At 39.3% G+C, this 21,173-nt stretch overlaps 2 protein-coding genes across 2 annotated transcripts in view; one reads left to right on the forward strand and one right to left on the reverse strand.

The window, feature by feature from the left end:
* The window catches only part of LOC119413905 (dmX-like protein 1), a 51,637-nt gene extending 36,065 nt beyond the window's left edge, over positions 1–15,572 (forward strand). The window contains exons 39-50 of the mRNA XM_037680970.1: positions 412–529; positions 894–956; positions 2,326–2,412; positions 4,043–4,161; positions 4,700–4,847; positions 7,067–7,127; positions 7,572–7,699; positions 9,330–9,407; positions 9,511–9,602; positions 9,738–9,790; positions 10,265–10,482; positions 13,259–15,572. Coding sequence (XP_037536898.1) covers positions 412–529; positions 894–956; positions 2,326–2,412; positions 4,043–4,161; positions 4,700–4,847; positions 7,067–7,127; positions 7,572–7,699; positions 9,330–9,407; positions 9,511–9,602; positions 9,738–9,790; positions 10,265–10,482; positions 13,259–13,486 — 1,393 coding nt within the window. The 3' untranslated portion in view covers positions 13,487–15,572. The remainder of the gene's footprint in view (positions 1–411; positions 530–893; positions 957–2,325; positions 2,413–4,042; positions 4,162–4,699; positions 4,848–7,066; positions 7,128–7,571; positions 7,700–9,329; positions 9,408–9,510; positions 9,603–9,737; positions 9,791–10,264; positions 10,483–13,258) is intronic.
* A 632-nt stretch (positions 15,573–16,204) lies between these two features.
* hsd17b4 (hydroxysteroid (17-beta) dehydrogenase 4) overlaps positions 16,205–21,173 on the reverse strand; it is a 36,278-nt gene continuing 31,309 nt past the window's right edge. Inside the window, exons 23-25 of the mRNA XM_037680969.1 lie at positions 19,231–19,378; positions 18,228–18,355; positions 16,205–16,830 (exon numbers count right to left, since the gene is read on the reverse strand). Of these exons, the coding sequence (XP_037536897.1) occupies positions 16,741–16,830; positions 18,228–18,355; positions 19,231–19,378 (366 nt within the window). The 3' untranslated portion in view covers positions 16,205–16,740. The remainder of the gene's footprint in view (positions 16,831–18,227; positions 18,356–19,230; positions 19,379–21,173) is intronic.

Below are 21,173 nucleotides of genomic sequence, written 5' to 3' on the forward strand. Positions count from 1 at the left end.
GAGATGTGAATGTGATGAACTAATAACATTAGTTCATCACATTCATCACAACCGCCTGCTTGTGGGATTAAACAACAACAAAAAGATTGATTACTGGGGAAATATTAATGTTGCACAGCACTGTTGTAGCTGGATTAAAAAAATAGTTAACCACTGAGAAGAGTGCTAACGTGAGTTAATTCATTAAGTTTAGTAAATGACACGATGGAGACCTCTGACACTTTAATGCATCACGCTTTGCTTCAACCCAGCAGCTTTATGCTTCACACCTCTTGGTTCAGCTCGGCCCGCTTCGTTTCTGAAAGCTCACATCGGACGTTGCCGTGTGGCCATTTCACAGAACTGTTTTATGAAAGAGCCTTATGTTTTTTAATATGCAGCAGATATTCTCCTTATTTTTCCCCCCCCCAGAAGTAACCACTATTCAGCACTGCCAGTGAAACGTTTATGGCAATATTTGGTCAAGCAGGAAGAAGTTCAAGAGACTTTCATCAGAAACATTTTCATCAAGAAACCAGGCACAAATCAGGTACTTCACTGTCTCCATCTGCCAACCTGCTGCATCAGACTTATTATAACAACGCTCACTCAATAACACATTTAACTCTGTTGCTCTGATAGAATAGTCTGTCTGTTTGTACCCCAAAGCAAACTGTCATTATTGCTTTGTAAATCCCAAAATGTGTGCTCTTTTGTTATGCATGCTCACCTTGTTTAAATTATGATCTCTAGTTGCATGTAGACAGTTTAATTTCTGTTCAAGTAATTACACATTATTAACATCATTGTAAACCAATCTCTGTGTGTATTTGCATGGATTATCTCTGGTCCTTGTGTGTTTTGCGCGTGTGGATCTACCCTTTGCCGTTTCCCCTCCCCCAATATCACTAAAGTCGGTTGAGGACCAGACTGACAATATGAAATATTCAGGGACGGAAGAGACGGGAAACAATCAGGTACTGCTGCTTTACGTTAATTATTGCTTGTATGGTGTTTGAGTGGGATGGGTTTAGTGTCAAACCTCAGTATCTTATTATACTTGACCAAAGGAAAACTAATTAACGAACAAGTTTTAAAATATTTCAGTGCCTTTGACTGAAGCAATGCTTTTTTTAAGTAATGTGCTTTTTGCTTCAAGGTATATTAACATCTTCTCTGCAGCTGTAGCTGGTGCAGCTTGCTTGCATCACAGATTTTGGTGGACTTTACGGTCTTTTATGGACCCTCTGAAAATGGCGCACAAGCTTTGCAGTTTGCAGAACAAAATGTTTTTTGTGAGATTTTTTTTTAATAGATCAGTCGGTTGTATTCAACTGTTAATGCACATACTGTATATACTTGGCACCGTTATGTAACATTAGGACAAACGGTACCTTTTCTTCTACGAGAGAATCTGCACACCGTGTTACATGTAATTGTCATCTCCATTTAAGTGGCAAATTGACCTATTAAATCCAGTAATAAATGTAAAATTTCAATCTTAACAGGCTTGCAGAACGTTATGTTCAAGGCTGTGAACTCTGTATGTTCCCGTCACAGTTTAATATTAATCTTACATCCAACAGTCTAAATATTCGTGTGAATGTGAGCCATAAATCTTATGACTTTGCACACTGATGCTGTATAGAAGTTTTCTAATCTTCTGGCTCTCTCTGTGAGAGCTGCCACATTATAGGTACTCCATTTAGCTCAGTGGTAATTAACCCAGTCTCTTAAAGGATGGGCTATGAAGCTGATCTGCTTCACATTAATGGGTCCAACACTGTTGCACTGAATCTGCAACCTACAGGGATTATGCGCTAGTTCAAATGGAAAAACAACATATTTAGATATTTGCAAGTTGTTTTATTTTACTTCTGTCTTTCTGATAAAAAAGACAGGGCCTTTTCCTCTGACTGAATGGACTGAAGACATTCAATCCAATCAAACTCTTAACTTTTCTTTCTGGTATACAGAGCTACAGTAAGAGCCTGTGGGGCTGTGCACATCCCTCAGGATCGCTGTGATTCAGTGGGTCTATGTGCTAACATTTTTCTCGTTGCTCTGGGGGTTTTGTGCGTATCTGTTAGTACTAAGTTATTTATGTTGGTCTCTGTGGTTAACAGTGAGGCCTGGTGCAACTTAACCACCTCCTCTGCAGAAACATAAGCTACACAGTTTATAGCATTAGCTTGACAAAGATCTTTATGAAGATGATTTGACAATTTCTTCAACTCTTATGTCTTCTGTAGTTGTGAATCAGGAATTATTTGACAGTAATATGTCTGTGTTTCTGTTATAATTATTAAATCTCTGTGTATTGTGTGTGCGTGTTCTTCGCCACAGACTGAGTCAGATCTGGGCTGCCCCGGAGGCAAAGCACGCATCATCCACAAGGAATCTGACATCATCACAGCCTTTGCCATCAACAAGGTAAAACTTTAAACACAAACGTCACTGAAAACACAAAATACTTCATGGCAGGGGCTGTTTGCTTTTCTCCATTTAAACTTGTACTGTATCAAATCAGAGTACATTTGCTCAGTCAGGTCTCTCGGGTCAGGTCTTTCTTGAAAACGAGTCCTCGTGACTCAGTGAGATTAACCTGTATAAATAAAAGCCGAATGAAGAAAGCAATGTCATGATTTACAAAAACATTGGAAGCTAATGCAGTTTTCTCAACACCCTTTGAGTTCTTGAGGACAAAGTGTACCAAGTGTTCAAAAATAATTATCCAAGTTCCTCTGTTTGACCCTAAACCGTTTTTACTAAAGTCCCCCACTGATTTTTATTATATCATGTTGCATTTTTGTTAAAAGTTTGTGTTGCAGTGACAAACCCACAAAGGATGTAGATGCAGTTCTAACATTAGTTGATTAAAAAACAACTAAATGGAGATGGGACTTTAAAAAAGGCTAAAAACACACACACAAAAGTGTGTTACTGTGTAAAGTTGATTCATAAGTGTGTTGATGTTAGTTATTTAGGGCTGTGGTTCCCAATCCTGATCCTTGAGGAACATCATCCTGCATGTTTTACTTTCCCTGCTCCAACACACCTGATTCAGTTATGCAGAAGCCTGTTAATTAAATTACCCATTAATTAATTACCCATTAATTAAAATCAGGTGTGTGTCAGAGCAGAGAAACAACTAAAACATGCAGGATGGTGTTCCTCAGGGACCAGGGTTGGGAACCCCTGGTTTAAGGTCTATTTTTCCTTGCCAAAAATATATATTTTTGTTTAAGTTTAAATTGTTTTAACTAGTTTGGAGTCAAACTGAACTTAAAAAAATCCCTTCAAGCTTTTGAGCATTAAAATTACAAGACAAAAATGTGTCCGTTTTTATAATAATAATTAAAAATAATAATACTGCTACTACTACTACTAATAATAATAATAATACATATAATAATACATATAATAATAATAATAAGGTGAATAAATTGCAATAATTGCATGACAACAGCTTTTCTTGAATCTTGAAAATAACAAATATTTTGGTTGTCCTGTTGCTGTTGTGAAAATCAGAAAAGGTTCTGAGCGTGGCTGCTTCTCTTGAATTATTTTTTCAGCTGCTAATGTTCACTACCATTAACTAATTACCAGTAACTCTCAGACTGCCATTAAAAGTAAACAATTGTGAAGTTTTATTATCAGGGACAAAATGTAGCCAAGAAAAAAAAACAAGTTTTAATTTTGCTTTCACTTTTCACTGGTGGGTGACAAAGTTTAAACACAAAATTTGCATTAGGTACCAAACAGAACTATGCTTAAAGCTAAAGTCCACTACAGTTGGTTAAGTTGAGTTCTGCACCCACTGCATTTGAAAGAGGCAGATGTTCAAGACAAGAATACACATCTGGGTTTAAATTAAAGCACCAGTTAAAAAAAAGGTATTATTCCATTGTTCTGACTGGTTTGTATGAGTACCAGTCAGAGCACTGACGTGCAGGAGGGCGGTGTCAGTCGACTCGATTAGTAGAAATTAAATGTATTTATTCACCACCTATTTATCTCCCGTCTGTCCTCTGTCTCTTTTGTCATTCTCTTTGTTTCCCAGGCAAACCGCAACTGTTTAGTCATGGCCTCCACCCATGACATTCAGGAGCTGGATGTGTCATCCATCTTGGCCACACAGATCATGACATGGATCGATGAGGAGGAGACTGAAACCAAGAAGTAAGAGTGTAAAGTAAAAAGTAACATGTGTGTTGGGAGCATTTGCATATTCATACTGAACTTCTCTCATAACAATATCTGCTCATCGTTTTTCTTTAATTGTTAATTGAGCTCAGCTGAGTGTACACACAGAACGACGTGAGTTGGTTTATTAATGGAGGTGCAGAAGGGTTATATGATTTTACACTGTTTATGTGAATGCAGCACGTTGTATGTATTTTAATACTTTCCTTGCTTATAATAATTATATCAAAGCACCGTCTTTTATTTTTACATTGTTAGATTCATTTAGACTGTGAATAATCTTTAAATTGTATGTATTTTAAAGGACTCGTTCATATGAAGGTTAGCGGTTTCACTTTTTGTAATCCAAGACTTTGAGTGAGGAGACATCCTGTATTTAGTTGCTTTCCACATAATGTTTTGCCTTTTTATTTTTAAACTGTTGCTGGATTTAAATTTGCTGTAAAATTAACTTACAGCCAATTAGTCACTTGGTAAATTGATTATCTGTGTCTGATTGTTTTGTGCGCTTTAGTCTTGGTGGGGATGACTTCCTGGTGGTCCATGCTCGTGACGATTTTGCTTCACTGCACGGCACCACACCGTACACCCACAGTAGTCCCGGCACACCCATCAGTGTGCCCTGGCTTGGGGGGCAGCAAACGGGCAGGGGTGCATCAGTGGTAAGCTCCAAATCCTCATTTTTATATGGTAGCAAATGTTGACGGGCTTGTTTAATGAATTCACACTTGAGATTTCTGTTGTTGTTACAAACAAAAAGCAAACTGAGAGCAGGATTACAGACACTCTGGTTTTGAGTCTTTATAAAGGAACCGTTGTCCAATATAAAACTCAAACTAGATTAAAATGCGAAGTTTTACCTATAACTCTTAAATTAATGTGTTAATACTTGACAAAATATACTGACACTGACCAAGATGAATTTTATTTTCCCAAATTATTAAGTCTGATATTAGTAGATTTGTTAAGAGTTAGTTTTAAAAGGAGGCTTGTTTCTTTTAATAAACAGTCATTTCATTTTGTTTCAGTTTGATTGTGACACTGATGTGCAGGCTGTATGTCACTTTTGGGAACAAATGATAAAATAACACTGAAAATCTGTAAAAAGCTGAATATTTACTGAAACACTTTCAACTCCCTGCTGTGTTTGTTCAAAAACAAACATGATGGCTGTGTTCTCTTGCATACAGTGAAGAAGCAAAGACTTTACATGGATAATGCTCTCTCTGCTGCTCTTCTGGAAATAATTGATGTTGTCTTTTTGCTCTGCTTCGGCCCTTCTTTGTACTCGAAGCGAAACCCTCAAAGCAGTTCAAATAAGTTACATTAATAATTCATCTTTGCCCAGTTTGCCAACAGCATTGTGGCTGCTAACATTAGTTTCCCTCATTGATTCACAAAGGAACTAAGTTGCCTGTTTGTGAGAAACTGGGTTCAAATCTGCAGCTTTTTATTTTTATTTTTTTTAATGTAAAACTCTGTGAAAGATGTTGAAACTGAGCAGAGAAACTTGTTGTTTGTAGCCAGGTGGGAGATTGATTAAATTCAGATTTACCTAAAAGTTTGCTGAAGCTTGGAGGAGAAAACATTTTGAGAATAGTTTACAAAACTTCGAGCTGACAGTCTGGTTGATATGAGCTTTTCAGGGCCAACAGTTCAATTCAATTCAGTTTATTTATGTAGCGCCAAGTCACAACAGAAGTCATCTCAGGGCACTGAACAGAAATATTCATATATAAAAACAATAATTTAACACTATTTATCTGAGGAGCAGACTGCTTTGAGTTGAACTCCATCACAGAACTCTCATCTTGAGCAAGCATGAAGGCGACAGTGGAAAGGAAAAACTCTCATGAGGAAGAAACCTTTAGCAGAACCAGGCTCAGGACAAGCGACCATCTGCTTCGACCGGCTGGGTTTGACAGGAACAGATACACAATGGCAGGTCAAGAATCACATTGAGATAGAAATAGTATTAAATGAAAACTATTAAATTTTAACAATTCATTTAAGGAAATTATGTCAATTTGTCCTCCAGTAGTCTAAGTCTGTAGCAGCATAACAAGCCAACCCTAACTATAGGATTGATCAAAAATGAAAGTCTTAAGCCCAGTTCTTAAAACTGGACAATGCCTTACAGACAGAAACTGGAAGTTGGTTCCACAAGAGAAGAGCCTGTTAAATGAAAGATCTTCCTCCCATTCTGCTTTTGGAAACTCTAGGAACCACAAGTAAACCTGCAGTTTGAGAGTGAAGTTAGGAAAATATGGATCAATAAGATCTCGATTATAAGATGGAGTTAGGTTGTTGAGAGCTTTGTAGGTTAGAAGTAAGATTTTGAATTCAATTCTGGATTTAACAGGGAGTCGATGGAGAGAAGCTAAAACTGGAGAAATATGATCTCAAGCTAAAGTTAATGAAAGAGAAAATATGTTTCAAGGATGCTCTCTGTGAGAAACAATTCAGTTCAGTTTTATTTATATCGCACCAAGTCCTAACAGAAACCTGTCCGAGATCCTTTTTCTGGTTCAGGATTCAATTTGTTTTTTCAATGTTTTCTGTGATGAGTTTTAATCTGTTTTTCAAACATAAACTGGTCTTGTTATCTTCTCCAGTCACCAGTTTCATTCTAATCTCAACCAAAACCTTAAAGCTTTGAGGATGTTGTTAATTCTACTCCTAGTCAAAGTACTTGTTTATCTAATGCAGTAAACCAAGGAGGTTTATTCTAACCCCTATCATTTGCCTCACATCAAATACTTTATCAACTGTACTGTATTGTTCAGCTGTTCTTTTTTCCACCGTTCAAAAATATTTATTCAGATAGTTATGTTTTCAATAAAAATCCTCCTCCTCCTACTCTTCACTTTCCTTCTCCCAGATGATCAAGAGAAATATCAACAATGTGCGAAGAATGACCTCCCATCCCACGCTTCCATACTGTAAGTACAGCTCCGATGTCAGTCAGCAGATAAGACGAGCCACCGCCTCTTTAAAAGTGCTACTCAGACACCATATTCTTGTACTAACAGCCTTTGGGGATGATTACATCACCCAGGATGTTTCTCTTTAAGTATTCAGCAACAGATTTTTTTCCCCCTCCATCTCTTTTGTTCCCTGTTTCATTGTTGATCTAAAAAAATTGTGAGCTCTTTTGCTAGAGTCTTGTATTTCTGTCTAAAACTTGAAAATGAGAAGGAGTTTGGGTAGTAGGACTCTCAGCATGTCAAGAAGGTGCCTCAGGTTTAAATTTATCTTTATCTTTAATTATACTGTGGATGATTTTGTGGGAATAAACAAAAACTTGTTGGGATCTGAGCTCCTACTGAGACATAATTGAAAAATAAGCTGTGCTGCGTTTTTTTGTTGTTCTTCCTGTTCATCAGACCTGACAGGAGCTCAGGATGGCAGCGTGCGAATGTTTGAGTGGGGTCACTCCCAGCAGATCATCTGCTTCAGAAGTCCAGGCAACTCCAGAGTCACCAGGATCCGATTCAACCACCAAGGAAACAAGGTGTTAAAACACACTCTGGTCTCTGTGCGCCCTGGAAGTGCTGCCAGCACACACACTGTACAGTGATGTGAGCCTGTCATTTTCAGAATCATCTTCGTATTTCCTGTCACAAATTTTGCCATTCAGGCACACGCCACTGTGGGAAGTTCATCTTGAGTACACGTTGTTACTGAGCTGGATGAAGCCAGCATTTTCAACTCCAGTGCTCGCCTCCAGCTAGTCATTTTCTCAGATTGTACCTCTCCTGTGCCATTACTATCATATCATCCTCTTTTGGCCAGAAAAAAAGTGAAATATGCTTCGAAAGAAAGAGAAAACCAAGTCAGAATTGGAGCAGAACACTTAATTGTAGTCGTGTAAGCAGGACTTGGACAGACCAGCTGCTATCTTCCAATCTCTTACAGGAGATTTCAGTAAAAACTCCTCATGCTATTAATATGCACAGCTTGGTTGGAAATGCTCGCTTCCTGTCAGTTATGTGGATTTAATTTGACTCTTGCCACCTACCTAAATAATTTTGAAGACCAAACACACCCCTTGGCTACAGCACATCCTTACAGTAGCAGAACAGCTGTGGACCTTGCAGAACCTGCTTAAAGTTCTCCCCAGAGAACATTATGATGGCATTTGTGTAAAGGAAGCCACGATTCAGAGACCCTGCACCACAACATCGCCCAAAGTTCACGTTCAGCTTCTAAACTCTTCACAAAACCATCACATGGTTTTTGCCCATACCCTGAATAGTGGAAATTAAGTTCAACTCAATGTTGCTCAGTTCAAACCACCTGGTAGGTGCGGTGGTTTTCAGCAGCCAACTTGTTTTTTGTGTCCAAAAGAAATGAATTACAACAGTTAGGCCTGTTGCGATAAACAATAAATCGATTACTCTCACGATAAATGAAAATTATCTACCTTATTTTCATTTATCGGCTTTATCGTTTCTTCATGTCTCTCTCTTTCTACTGAAGACACTGGATGATGAAAAGCTCAACTCTGGTGCTCTTCACTGACCCCTCTCTCTTCCTCTTTTCTCTTTAAAATCTGTTTTAACTGTCCAAAATCACATTTTTGGATTGTTAAAGTAGCTAAACTCAGAAGCTAAGCTACTAGCTAAGCTAACAGGCCAACCTCGGAGAAAAAACCTGTCTTGTCAAAGCTCCAAAATTCACGGTTGAAACCTGTGCCTTCGTGTAAAATGTTGTTTTTCTCTGCAGAAAGAAGCTGAGAACTTGTTTACTGATTTTTTTATTAAAAGTTTTATGACAAATGCTACGCTAAAGAGCTCAAACCACACCGAACGTCCGCCATTTTGAGAACCAAAAAAAAGGACAGAGAGACAGCCCATGCCACGTCAAGGGGCCTCCCTACCATTTTTCTTAAAGAGACACGCTGCTCCCTCCCTCACTATCCATCCTTCAGTTCAAACTGCCATACTACTGCCATACGGTGGTCAAAAAATGTACTACATTCAAAAGAAATCAACAGTTCTTCTTAAATTTGACAATAATTACTCATTATTGTCAAATTTTAAACAGTATTATCATTTATCGCAATAATTTCTCAGACAATTAATCGCCCAGCAAAATTTGTTGTCGTGACAGGCCTAACGACAGTCTGATGTTTTCTGCAGTTTGGGATTGTAGACGCTGATGGAAGTTTGAGCCTCTGGCAGACCAACACAAGTGGGAATACACCCAAACCATATCTGGTAACAGCTGATTCAGTCTTCCTTTAGTTTCTATCATCATCCACGTTTTACCGTTTTTAGCCTTTCGTCGTATTTTTACGAGTGACTTGTTTCTTTCCACCAGACTTTGCATTGTCACAACAAAACTGCTCTTGATTTCGTCTTTGTGGGCTCGTCCTCTCTCATTGCTACTGCAGGTCTCTCCACAGATAACAGGTACTGCACATGTGAACAGAGTACGACGAGTTAATTTTAGTTAGATTTAGTCCTTTGATGTGAACAAACACAATGACAAGTCTTATGATTAGGAAGTGGACTGTTATTTATACATTTCTTTATTTGACTCCACAGGAACGTGTGTCTGTGGGACACTTTAGTCACTCCGGCAAACTGCCTGGTTCACGGTAAGACGTCACACAGTAAAATATTTTATTTAAAACTGCATCTTAAACGTTTCCGCAGTTTTACCTTGTCCATACTGTGTAGTTGTTTTATCTAAGAGATTAAAGTCTGAAATTCCAGAAATAATTTGCTCAAGCAAGCAGAAATCCTTTCACATCAATTATATATAAAATAAGAACATAGTTATAGTTTTAGTTCATGTTGTAAAGCACATTGTGAACCCAGCTAAGTTTGAAAATGTGCTCATGTGGATGCAGATCATTTGTCTTGCTAGCTTTCAGTCAGGTCAATACACAGCTTTTGTCTAATTTACTTCTCATGATAACTGTATATTTTATCAAATTAACTTTTTGTTGCATTAAAGAAAGCTTATGAGTAAGACCTTAAATCCATTAGGGACAAGAGAAATGTTTTTTTAAGTGTTGTTCCATCTTTTAAGTACAGTTTGTATATTCACTGTAAATGTTTGTCTGCAGCGTTTAACTGCCATGAGTCCGGGGCCACCGTGCTCTCGATGGCCCCAAGGCAGCAGCTTCTTATCACCGGCGGGAGGAAAGGTTGTATCACCATCTTGGAGCTTCCCCACCGGATCCAACGGCAGAGCTTTCAGGCCCACGACTCACCGGTCAAAGCGCTGGCTGTCGATCTAACAGAGGACTGCTTCATCAGCGGATCAGCTGAAGGCAACATTAAGGTATTTGATCCATGAAAGGATAACGTTTGTATTTGTTGGTAAAAAGCAGATGGTTTAATGTGGAAAAATCTCAAGCAGGGCTTCACGGTATATTGAAGATTTATCAAAATTACAGTATGAGAATACTGTGGGCGGCCGTGGTGCAGTGGTAGTGGCAGCCGACCTCTGATCGGAAGGTTGGAGGTTCGAATCCCGACTTCCCACACCATGTGCCGTTGTGTCCCTGGGCAAGACACTTAACCCCGAGTTGCTCCCGGTGGGACTGGATGGCGCCTTGCATGGCAGCCTACCGCCACCGGTGTATGAATGTGCGTGTGAATGGGTGGATGGCTGGTACTGTAAAGCGCCTTGGGGCCCCTCATAGGGGGCTGGAAGGCGCTATAGAAGTAAGCTCCATTTACCATTTACCATTTACCAGAATGCAAACATGCAAGTTTGACAATCAGATGGACCCCCATCCCCCCACCACCTTTTTTTCATTCATTCATCCTTTATTTATACAGGTTAGTCTCATCGAGCTTCGAGGACTCATTTACAAGAGACATTTACCCTTAAATGTCCACAGCAGACACATGGAAAGTGCTGTGACCGTTGTAATGACAGAAAATGTGTGTTTGAGACAAATGATATTGTCATCACTATATTCAACAATGTCTCAAATTAGCCGTAGTCCTGAACAACAAAAGGTCTGATTCTTTTAGAAAGTCATAAGTTCTTTAAGTGAAATTCTTAATGCTAAGAAAAAAAGGTCCTCGACACAAAGTTCAAGTTAACTTGTCCCTGAAGGGAGTCCCGCAGGGCATCTAACACACGGGTACAACTGTCTGATTCTCCAAATCCACAATCAGATCACCGCTGTGTTTATCCACGGGGGCAGTGAGCTCCTTCAGAGCCAATAGAAATCAGTGTCAGGCGATGATTAACCACCTGCTCGCTACAGCAGTGACTGATGGAGACTAATGTGTAAGGTGAAAATGGTTGAGACCAAAAACAAAAAGAAGTCAGAGTTATTCTGACGGAACAGGCTGCACAGGGCTTCAGCTGATTTATTTCCAGAGGGGGCAGGTCTTTCATTTTTTTGGAGCTTATCACAGAAGATGTTACTCTTCTGTAGTGCACATCTGCTTAGAATTCAAATGACTTTCAGTCTGGATTATTGCTTCAAAAACCCTTTAGAAGCTTTCTTACTCCGCTAAAGTCATTTGGTGTACAGTAGTCCCTCATTTATCACAGGAGATCCGTATCCTGAAGACCCATGATAAGTGACAAACTGCGAAGTAGGAATAGTAGGACAAGTAGTAAGTAGTAGTTTTTATTATATAGAGATATGGATATATATATAGATAGATAGATATTAAGGTGTTTTAAACCCTTCCCACACTCTTGCAATATTCTAAACAATGTTTCTAAAGGAGCACAGAATGTCATGATTTCAGCTCCCTGCCTCCTCTGCTCTTGGCCACGCCCACTTCTCCGCTCTGCACGGTGAACAGCTGATTAGCTGCAGGAGGTGCTAAATAATTTTACTCAAATTCAGATTCCATGCCGATCGTGCGGCTCATCCATCAATCAGCCAATTGTGTCATGTCCAATTTTATTTTGAAAAGCCGCGATAGAGCGAGTCCGCGATAAACGAACTGCGAAGTAGCGAGGGACTACTGTATATTGGTTTTCTGCTAACTTTATTACACTTCACTGTCTGAAGATTTTAAAGCTTTTGAGCCTTTGAGCACTTTTTTTTTCTGTCATCCTCGTGTGCTTTAACATCTCAGCCACTATCATCTAAACCAGGTGTGTGAGAGTCCAGCATTCTGCAGAGTATAAACACAATATGCTTCACATGTACTAGCTTGTGAATTTTTGATAAATGTGCAGCCCTAATTCAGTCCAGTTGTAAGACAAAAAAGGAAATAATAAAAATAATAAGGAAACAGCAGATTCTTCAAGCTCAAACCTTCGTGCATCATGTCTACATTCGGTCAGCCTGGTTGTCACTTTGTAAATTTACCGTGATGCAGTATCTGTACTCACATCTGTTACAACAAAAGCCTGAGGCTGAAAACAGCTACTGGAGCAGGAGGACCCCCGTCTACCTTGGAAAAGCTTTGAAGACTCCTAAATATGGCTACTTGATCTTAAGACGAAACGTCTAAAAATAAACAAATAAATATATATATATCTCCAGATGACCTGGCTGAACATTGTTGGATTTGTACCTGGATTAGTGAGCATGAGCTGTAGAGCTACTTGATCTTATTTACTCTTTTTCTTTGATATATCTGTAGTGTTTAATATCTGACCGTATAAATAGAACAGGTGTGGTCTGTGTGCTGCTGAGACTGAAGGTTATCAGCTTAGAGGAAATAAACACAACTCTTGAATAATGACAGTTCCAGAGTAAATGTTGGAGATAATGCAGCTCATCCTGACAGGACCTGAGTGCAGCCACAGATTTTTGTGTTAGAGCAGTGGACCGCACAGCTCACCTCCGTTTGTGTGAACTAAAGTGGTGAAAACTGCTGACGTACAGATCAACATCCAGCCCTCAGTCATGCTTCTGGCACAGCTAAAAATAGCAGAGCATCATATCATTTATCAGAGGCTGCACAAACAGGAGCTGAGAACTTTTTTTTTTTTTTTTTTTGGGTCAGAAATTCTGAGCAGTGAGTTTTCAGCTGGCAAACAAAGTGTACTTGAAGGAAACTGCAGTTTAAAACAGAATAAATTTGTTCCGACAGTTTGGAAGCATTATTTTCCTGCTCTTCCCCTGACGCAGGTGTGGAGCATCACCACGCAGTGTCTCCTCTACACGTTTCCAAACGAACACGCTCGCCAGTCGCTGTTCAGGAACCTCGGGACGGGCGTGATGCAGATCGAGGTGGGACCGGCCAACCACATCTTCTCCTGCGGCGCCGACGGGACCATGAAGATGAGGCTCCTCCCCAACTGCTTCGCCGCCCTGGACAACGACGGCAGCAAGAGGGACGTCAAGTTCTTCATATAAGTGGACATAAAACGGGTTGAGCTGCTCAGCTGAAGAAAACGAAGCGCATTTCATGAGCGAGCGAAGCTCCCGGCACTGTGGATCAGAGGCTTCCTTCTGGGGGATGGTGCGGTGTCTGAGCGTAGGGCGTGAGGTTTAAATTCACCTTGAATGATGGACGAAGGGAACTCTTTCTATGATTTATTGACCTGAACACGACGACTTCTTGTCTGAGCCAAGAATTCCTTGGTGAAAAAAATCTGCTGCGGTTTTATTTTTTATGAAACGTGAACCCAAGCACAGGAAGTTTTTACAAAACTGGAGCTAAAGTGAGCACAGGGTAAGGACCGTAATCAAAATAAGCTGAACAGAGGAAAATGAGATAAACCCAGCTGGAGTTTCTCCACTTCAAACTGCCAATTCATTGTCCAGCACATGGAGAGGCTTTTTTTTTTATTTGCACAGAATGCAAAGCTGCAGAAAAAGCTAGAAGTAAAATGTTTCTGAAATGTTTAATTTTTCTCGTACAGTTTCATGTTTATATTAATAAATCAGCCATGAGGGTGAAAGTTTATTTTGGAGTCTGTGCTTGGGCACACCCAGCCCCCCCGGCACAACCCGGTGAGGCCAGCGGACTTCATGTAAAGCACATCACGTCTGGTGACGAGGAGGCTGACGCCAGCTGCGTGGAGGAGCAGAGGGACCATCTGTTCGGTTTCATGTTTGACTTCAGGAGCTTCTCTCTAACTGGACTTGAACACAAACCAGTTGAATAAAGTGTAGACGTCGTCACGATCAGCGTTTTGTTGCTTTCTGATAGAGGCTCGGATCAAACCAGCTCTGCTTACGAGGCTGGCACCTGTAAAGATCACAAAATGAAGCCAGTTTTCAGATGTGCTGTTGCCAGCTTGTACCAGCATGGTAGTTTTTCCACTTCTTAAAATCAAACGTAGCGTCATTTAGGAGTTGTAGAGATGCTGCCTTACTGGACCGAGTCAGACAAACTCCTCTCTGTGATGTAGAGGAGTGTTGATCCTCTTATTTATCAGAAAGCAAATGTTTCTCTAAACTGAGGTAGAACTTTGTGACTGGAGTTTCTGTGTGCGCACCTGTTTTTAAATGTATTGGCACATCAGCTAAAAGTACATGTAGCATAATGCATCTAGCTAGATCAGGCAGGGTGGTGGTACAGCTGTCAATCTTTAGTGATAAATACATTTAACCAGAGGTATTATTGTTGTGTCCTTAGTATGTGCAACCACGTGTTGATGTTCAGGTTCAAAAACTTCAGCTTTTGTAAACAAGACAGTAGATCATAGGAATTATTGCAGATGACAATGAAACGGGGTCTAAGCGGGAACGGTACACGTTTTAATGGAAGTTCTTTTTTTTTTTTTTCTAACAATCCGTTTGGAGAATTGACAACTGCCTTAGAAACAATGTTGTCCTGAAGTTAATTTTCATTAGCGGACTTTTTTTTTTTTTTTGGATGTGTTGAATCAGTCGTCGGCCTCTTTGTTTCCTTAATCGTCTAAACGCAGCACATCGCCTTCGGCACGTTTGGACAATAAGCTCTGATGCGTGATGCGATGCTTGAATAAGGAACAGGCTCCTGCAGAGCGTCTGATAGTGGATTAAACTGATTCAGCTCATAGAAGCTTTTCATGCTGCTGTAAGGAAACACATCACCAGAAGGAAAACCTTTAGATGAAGCAGATTTAATGCAGTTTGTACAGAAATACACAAACTAATATTTTAATCATAACTAGTGGTAGATAAATGTTGATAAGACACTTTATAATTGTTCTGTACAAACGGGTATATTTATGAAACATGTTCACATATAGGAGTAAAGTGATCGAAAGACATATATTCCTGATTTTTTTTCTTTTCTTCACAAACCAGGAGTCCTGGAGAGTAAAAAGAGTTTTAAACATGCTAATAGTGCAAACTCTTACAGAAACTATAGTTTTTTTCTTAAACCAAATACAGCTAGTCTCTTTAAACACGTCAATTTGCACAAGCTCAAACAAAAACAGCTCGCTTCAATAAAATACGCAGCTTTATTTCTTTTTCTCCAATCTTTAAAATGTGAAATAAACCAGAAAAATGTATTTTCTCATGTAAATCACTGCGATATTTACTGATGTAATAAAAGATTGCAAAACGAGCCGGCGTTGCGTTTTTCTTTCACACGTCTCGGCAGGAAGGCGTCCAGCGACAAAGTGGGAGGATTTTAAAGTTGAAATTTTAGCATTTTGCAGTGAATGTAACCTTGCATGGAGACTGACATGTGTCAATTATAATTAATACGTGGCTAACAGAAGGGATGACTCACCTTAAACGCACGTCTTCATAGTGTGGGTGGAAACTGCAGGACAACACGAGATCTGCTCCGACCGGCACTGATCTCATTAATCCTGTGATATTTCAATTATTTGACATGAAAGTGATCATGTCTGCTTGTCAAAAACCAGCACAGATGTCATTTTTACAATCTGATCAAAACTTGAGCCTGTTTTAAAACCAAAAACTATATTTATTCTACCCCATTCAAGAAGAAAATGTAAAAATTCTATAAATCATTAAAATGAGTATTTATTTATTTTACAATATTGGAATATTTTGGGCTTTATTATAAAAAATAAACCTAAACTTCATGCTGACTCTGAAAACGACAAAGTTTCATCAGATCCAAGTGGTTTTAAATGATCCACAAACAGGTTCTTTTATTTTTTTATTCTTTGTTTTAGTAAAAATGGAATTACAGTTGCACACATTTTAGTTGTATCATTTTAAAAGTTTAAATTAGTTCAAAGCTCTTGCAGTGATTACAGCAACTGATATGAAACAGAATAGTAAAGTAGTTACTAAAACATAACAGATCACCAAATCAATAAGTTTTTTTTATTCAGACAGTTTAGCTGTAATTGAGCATAATATCAAAAAGTAAAACAGAGTTTTATTGAAAAACTTTGTCAAACTTTTACAATGTCTTAAGTGTTTTTTGTTTAGTATTTTTACTCACGACAACTGTGACAAAAATGACTCGTTTCATCTTCTATTTGAGACACTTTGGAGTCTTGTCGACAGCGAAGCTGAATTTATGAGAAAATTCAACCTTGAAGTGTTGCTCGTCTCAGTGGGTGACTGTTACCAACGTCCCACGAGAGGCAGAGCGTATCGCTGCGCGCACGGATCAGAAAGCAAGAAGTAGGACAGGCGTTGGTACGGTGGTTAGTTCCTGAAGGCTTCTGATTGGCTGGCAGAGGAGCTCACAGCTTGGCGTGATCCTTCAGGATGACCTCCAGTTTCTGACTCAGCATGATGTTGCCTTTAGCCTTCAGTTTGCCAGAAAAGAACGCCTAATTAAAACAAAAATAAAGACACAGGAGTCACGTTTCTCTCCCAAACATAGTCGGGTTACTTATGAAGAACACAAGATGTGAAACAAGAACGAGTAGTGAAAAAGGTGAGGTTCCAGGTGGTCCGAGAGCAGATCATCTACTAAACCTCTCTCCTCAGCTAAAATTAATCACCTGACAGGGCTGTGATGACCACGAATGTTCATTTCAACTGATCAACTGATCTTTCATCATCAGAGACCCTGCCTGAGGGACCTTCAGCCCCATCCTCCACACTGTCTTTGTGTGTGCTCCTCACACACACAGGCCTCAGATCAATACCAGGCACTCCTTGAAACAGAAGTTCTCCACGGTGATGGCCCCTCCCACAGACGGATGGGATGCTACAGACATAACAAGTAGAGCCGATTGATTATCTGCCCTGAGTGCGTTCTGAACGAACTCGCTTCGAGACGAGAGATCATTCAACATTTTATCCAACGCTACGGAATCAAGGAAGCGCTAGGCCTGTCACGATAACAAATTTTGCTGGGCGATTAATTGTCTCAGAAATGATTGCGATAAACAATAATATTGTTTAAAATTTGACAATAATTAGTAATTATTGTTAAATTTAAGAAGAAATATTGATTAATTGTTTTGAGTGTAGTACCTTTTTGCGACCACCGAATGGCAGTATAAGATGGTTTGAACTAAAGGATGGATAGTGAGACAGCGAGCAGCGTCTCTTTAAAAAAAATGGTAGGGAGGCCCCTTGACGTGATATGGGCTGTCTCTGTTTCTTTTTTTTCTGTTCTCAAAATGGCGGACGCTCGGTGTGGTTTGAGCTCTTTAGCATAGCATTTTTCACACAAAGCTTTTAATAAAAATAAATATATAAATCAGTAAACAAGTTCTCAGCTTTTTTTTTGTAGAGACAAACAACTTTTTACACAAAGGCATGGGTTTCAACCATGAATTTTGGCACTTCGACAACACAGAGGTTTTTTTCCCCGAGGTTGGCCTGAGCTTAGTTTGTAGCTTAGCAGCATTTAACGATCCAAAAACGCGCTTTTGGATCGTTAAAATTGATTTTAAAGCAAAAAGAGAGAGAGGGGTCAGTGAAGAGCACCGGAGTTGAGCCTTTTGTCATCCAGTGTCTTCAGTAGAAAGAGAGAGACACGAAGAAACGATAAAGCCGGTAAATGAAAATGAGGTCAATAATTTTCATTTATCATGCGATTCATTGATTTATTGTTTATCGCGACAGGCCAAGGAAGCGCGTCGTTACGGATTGAAGGAGGTTTCGTTGTGGTCGACCTACAGGAAGTGACTTCATGTCAAAATGACGGGGTTCTCCCCAGTGTGAGCAAAAGAGCTCCAAAGACAGCGGGGCAGCCAGCCGGAGGTGTGTTTACCGTCTGTGGGGGGATTTTCCCCGTCACCACATCCATGAAGTCTTCGTCAGACACAGTGAAGGTCAAATCCACCTTCTCGCCGTACGGCCCTTTGTGCAACGAGCCGCTGCCGTTCTTCAGATCAATGGCTGCAGGAAAACGGCGACAAGAAGAAGGGGCGACAGAAGATGGGATTAATCATAAAAGCTCCACTTTTCTCCAGCAGCTGCTGAATAAATGTTACAATAAAAAACAATTATAACACTGGAACGCCTAAATCATCTCTGCTAACTCAAAGGTTTTCTGTAAAAACACAAGCTGGAGAGGTCCAACCTGAGCAAACAAAAGTTCACCCTGCTTTGATTGTTCACATTCAGTGACCTCAGACAACTAACCGCTCTGCTCCGTCTCTGCTGAACTTTGAAAATTGGCTAAAGCCCTTAATTGGCTGCAAGTTTAGCCTTTTAGTCTCTTGGGTGCAGGCGGAGTGTTGAGCCGTGTTGTCCTGTAAATTAAAACTCTCACATTAAGAAAACCTGAATCAGGATTTAAAAGAAGCTGCAAAAAACCATTTAAACCTCTGAAACTTTAAAACGTTCAATAAAACAGTTTCACTCTTAGGTAAAACTATAAACATAAAATAAAAAGAAACCAGCAGCTTTAATTGTGAATTATTGACGGTGTTTGTCGCATGTTGAGCTGATGAGTCACACAGGACTTTAAAGAGTCTGAACATGAGATAACATAACATTTATTTCTACTTCATTAAATACTAACCTCATTAAGAATAATGTCAGAATAAATGTTAAGGGGAACTAAAATGTTTGTTTTGGTTTATTCATAAACATTCAGACTTTAAAAAAAAATTATTATTATTATTGCCAGCATCCCATTTAAAACACCATAAAACAATATTAATGTTTAAGGCTTTACAGTTTTCTGTAGCCATGAAGCAAGAATAAAGTGGAATAACAAACGCATATTTTCCTGTAATATGATGATGGCGTGTTCCACGTGAACTCACTCCACTGTGCAGCTTTCTTGCCATCCTTTGTGATCTCCCAGCCGAACACGCCGTTCACCTTCTTCACCAACTCTGAGCCCAAGTCTTTGATGCGACGCCCGATCTCTGCGAACACCAGCTCGCTCTGAAGACCTCCTCCCTGCAGCGGCTGAAAAGAAACCTTTAGTTAAAGCCACGGCTTCTCAAAGTGGAGAAAAGACGCAAACAAAGCGTGCAACAAGGTGCATCAGAGTACAACTTCCTGCTTGTACAGCTTCTCAACAAATATTACAAATGATGCACGATATTGGATTTTTGGCTGATAGCTGATATGCCAATATATTAAAACTTATTTGGCCGATGCCAATACAGATATTTTCCGCCTTGATCTACTTACAGAGACTACATAGCTTTCTCTGCTGTGGAATTAAAATAATACATTATTCTGCATGGTCTTTGTCAATTTGGCTGCTACCACATGTAGATGCCAAAAAGGAGTCAGAAAATAATGTAACACTTCAAAGTGTTTAAAGTGCATAAGCAGTAGTGCATTAATAGATATCTTGACAGTTTCTTAAATTAAAAATTAACTTAAAACAGATTTCTTTCATATCGGTGAGTTATTTTGATGGAATGGCTGATGTCCGATATTTAATTTTATTGCTAATATCAGCCGATAACATGCCGATAACATCGTGCATCCCTACAAATAATGAAATCCACTCACAGCATCCTCTACAATCGCACTGTTGTTGTTTTTACTGCCAAGTCCAATCAGTGCCTTTAGATCAGTGGCTCCCAAAGCTGGGTCAGAACCCCACCATGGGTCATAAATCATCAAGCTTTGGGTCTTGAGATGATTTTCAGAAACAATTTTTTTTTAATGATCCCCGACTGCATTTTTCTGCCATGATTGCTACAAATTATAAAGTGTATTAATAAACAGAGCCTAATGGTGGCTTAATTGACTTAATTATAATATTTGTTTGTTTTGAACAAAGACCTGGGTCAGAAGTTTCTGATGCAGTTATTTTTGGGTCAGAAGCTGAAAAGTTGGGGAACCACTGCTTTAGCAAACGATTGCTGCATCTGTTACAGAACAAGAGTCCTGCATCTCACTGCCGGGACATTTATGTAAATATTGCACGTGCAGCTTGTTGTCCCTGCTAACCTGACAGAAGCTTGTTGCACGGTTTTAGTTTGAAGTACTGATGTAATAAATGTAGCTTGAAGCCATAGTCTCCTTTTTCTCTCTCTCCTCCCATTTATAGAGTAGAAACCATTTGTTCTTTTGGAGTGTACATAATAAAAAACTTAAGAGCAAGTCCAAGTTCCAGGCTTTAGTGCTTATGAACCACTTGTGTGCAGTTTGCATTAAACAACTGAGCACATTTTAGAGCTGCATTAAATAATTTTTGGGCCATATTTGGCTCTCGTTCTGCACTTTATGAACCCATTTCCAAATTATTAAATCAAATGATTAAAAATGACCCTTTAAAGGTTAATAACTAGGTAATAATCCAGTAATTATACAAGCTCAAACATTGTAGAAAGCAAACCCAGGAACAGAATGCATTAGATAGAAATTTCAAACCAGCAAACCTGCGCTTATCTTTGTGTCTTCATGAGCTTCAACATCAAACATTTATCTCTCTTAAATGAATGTAACACACAGGAGAACAGAAGCAAACCGAACAAGAAGCAAAGTATACAAATAAAATCATTAAAAACAGTATTTCACTTGATCTCGCTCATTACTGACTTCGTATTAAAGGAGGGTTTTATCTTCATTAATAAATAAACAGGACTTATTGACACTTTCTTAGATTCATCAAAAATCACTTTAAAATATGGTTAACAGGAACACATTACAGGACAGTCTCACTAAACCAAATCTGTGATAGCTGGTGCATTTTTCTCAGGGTCACGGTTAACTCAGTAAAGTTCACACTCTCATACGAGAC

This window comes from Nematolebias whitei, chromosome 8 (assembly GCF_014905685.2).
Source record: "Nematolebias whitei isolate Nwh7 chromosome 8, NemWhi1, whole genome shotgun sequence".
NCBI classification, from domain to species: domain Eukaryota; kingdom Metazoa; phylum Chordata; class Actinopteri; order Cyprinodontiformes; family Rivulidae; genus Nematolebias; species Nematolebias whitei.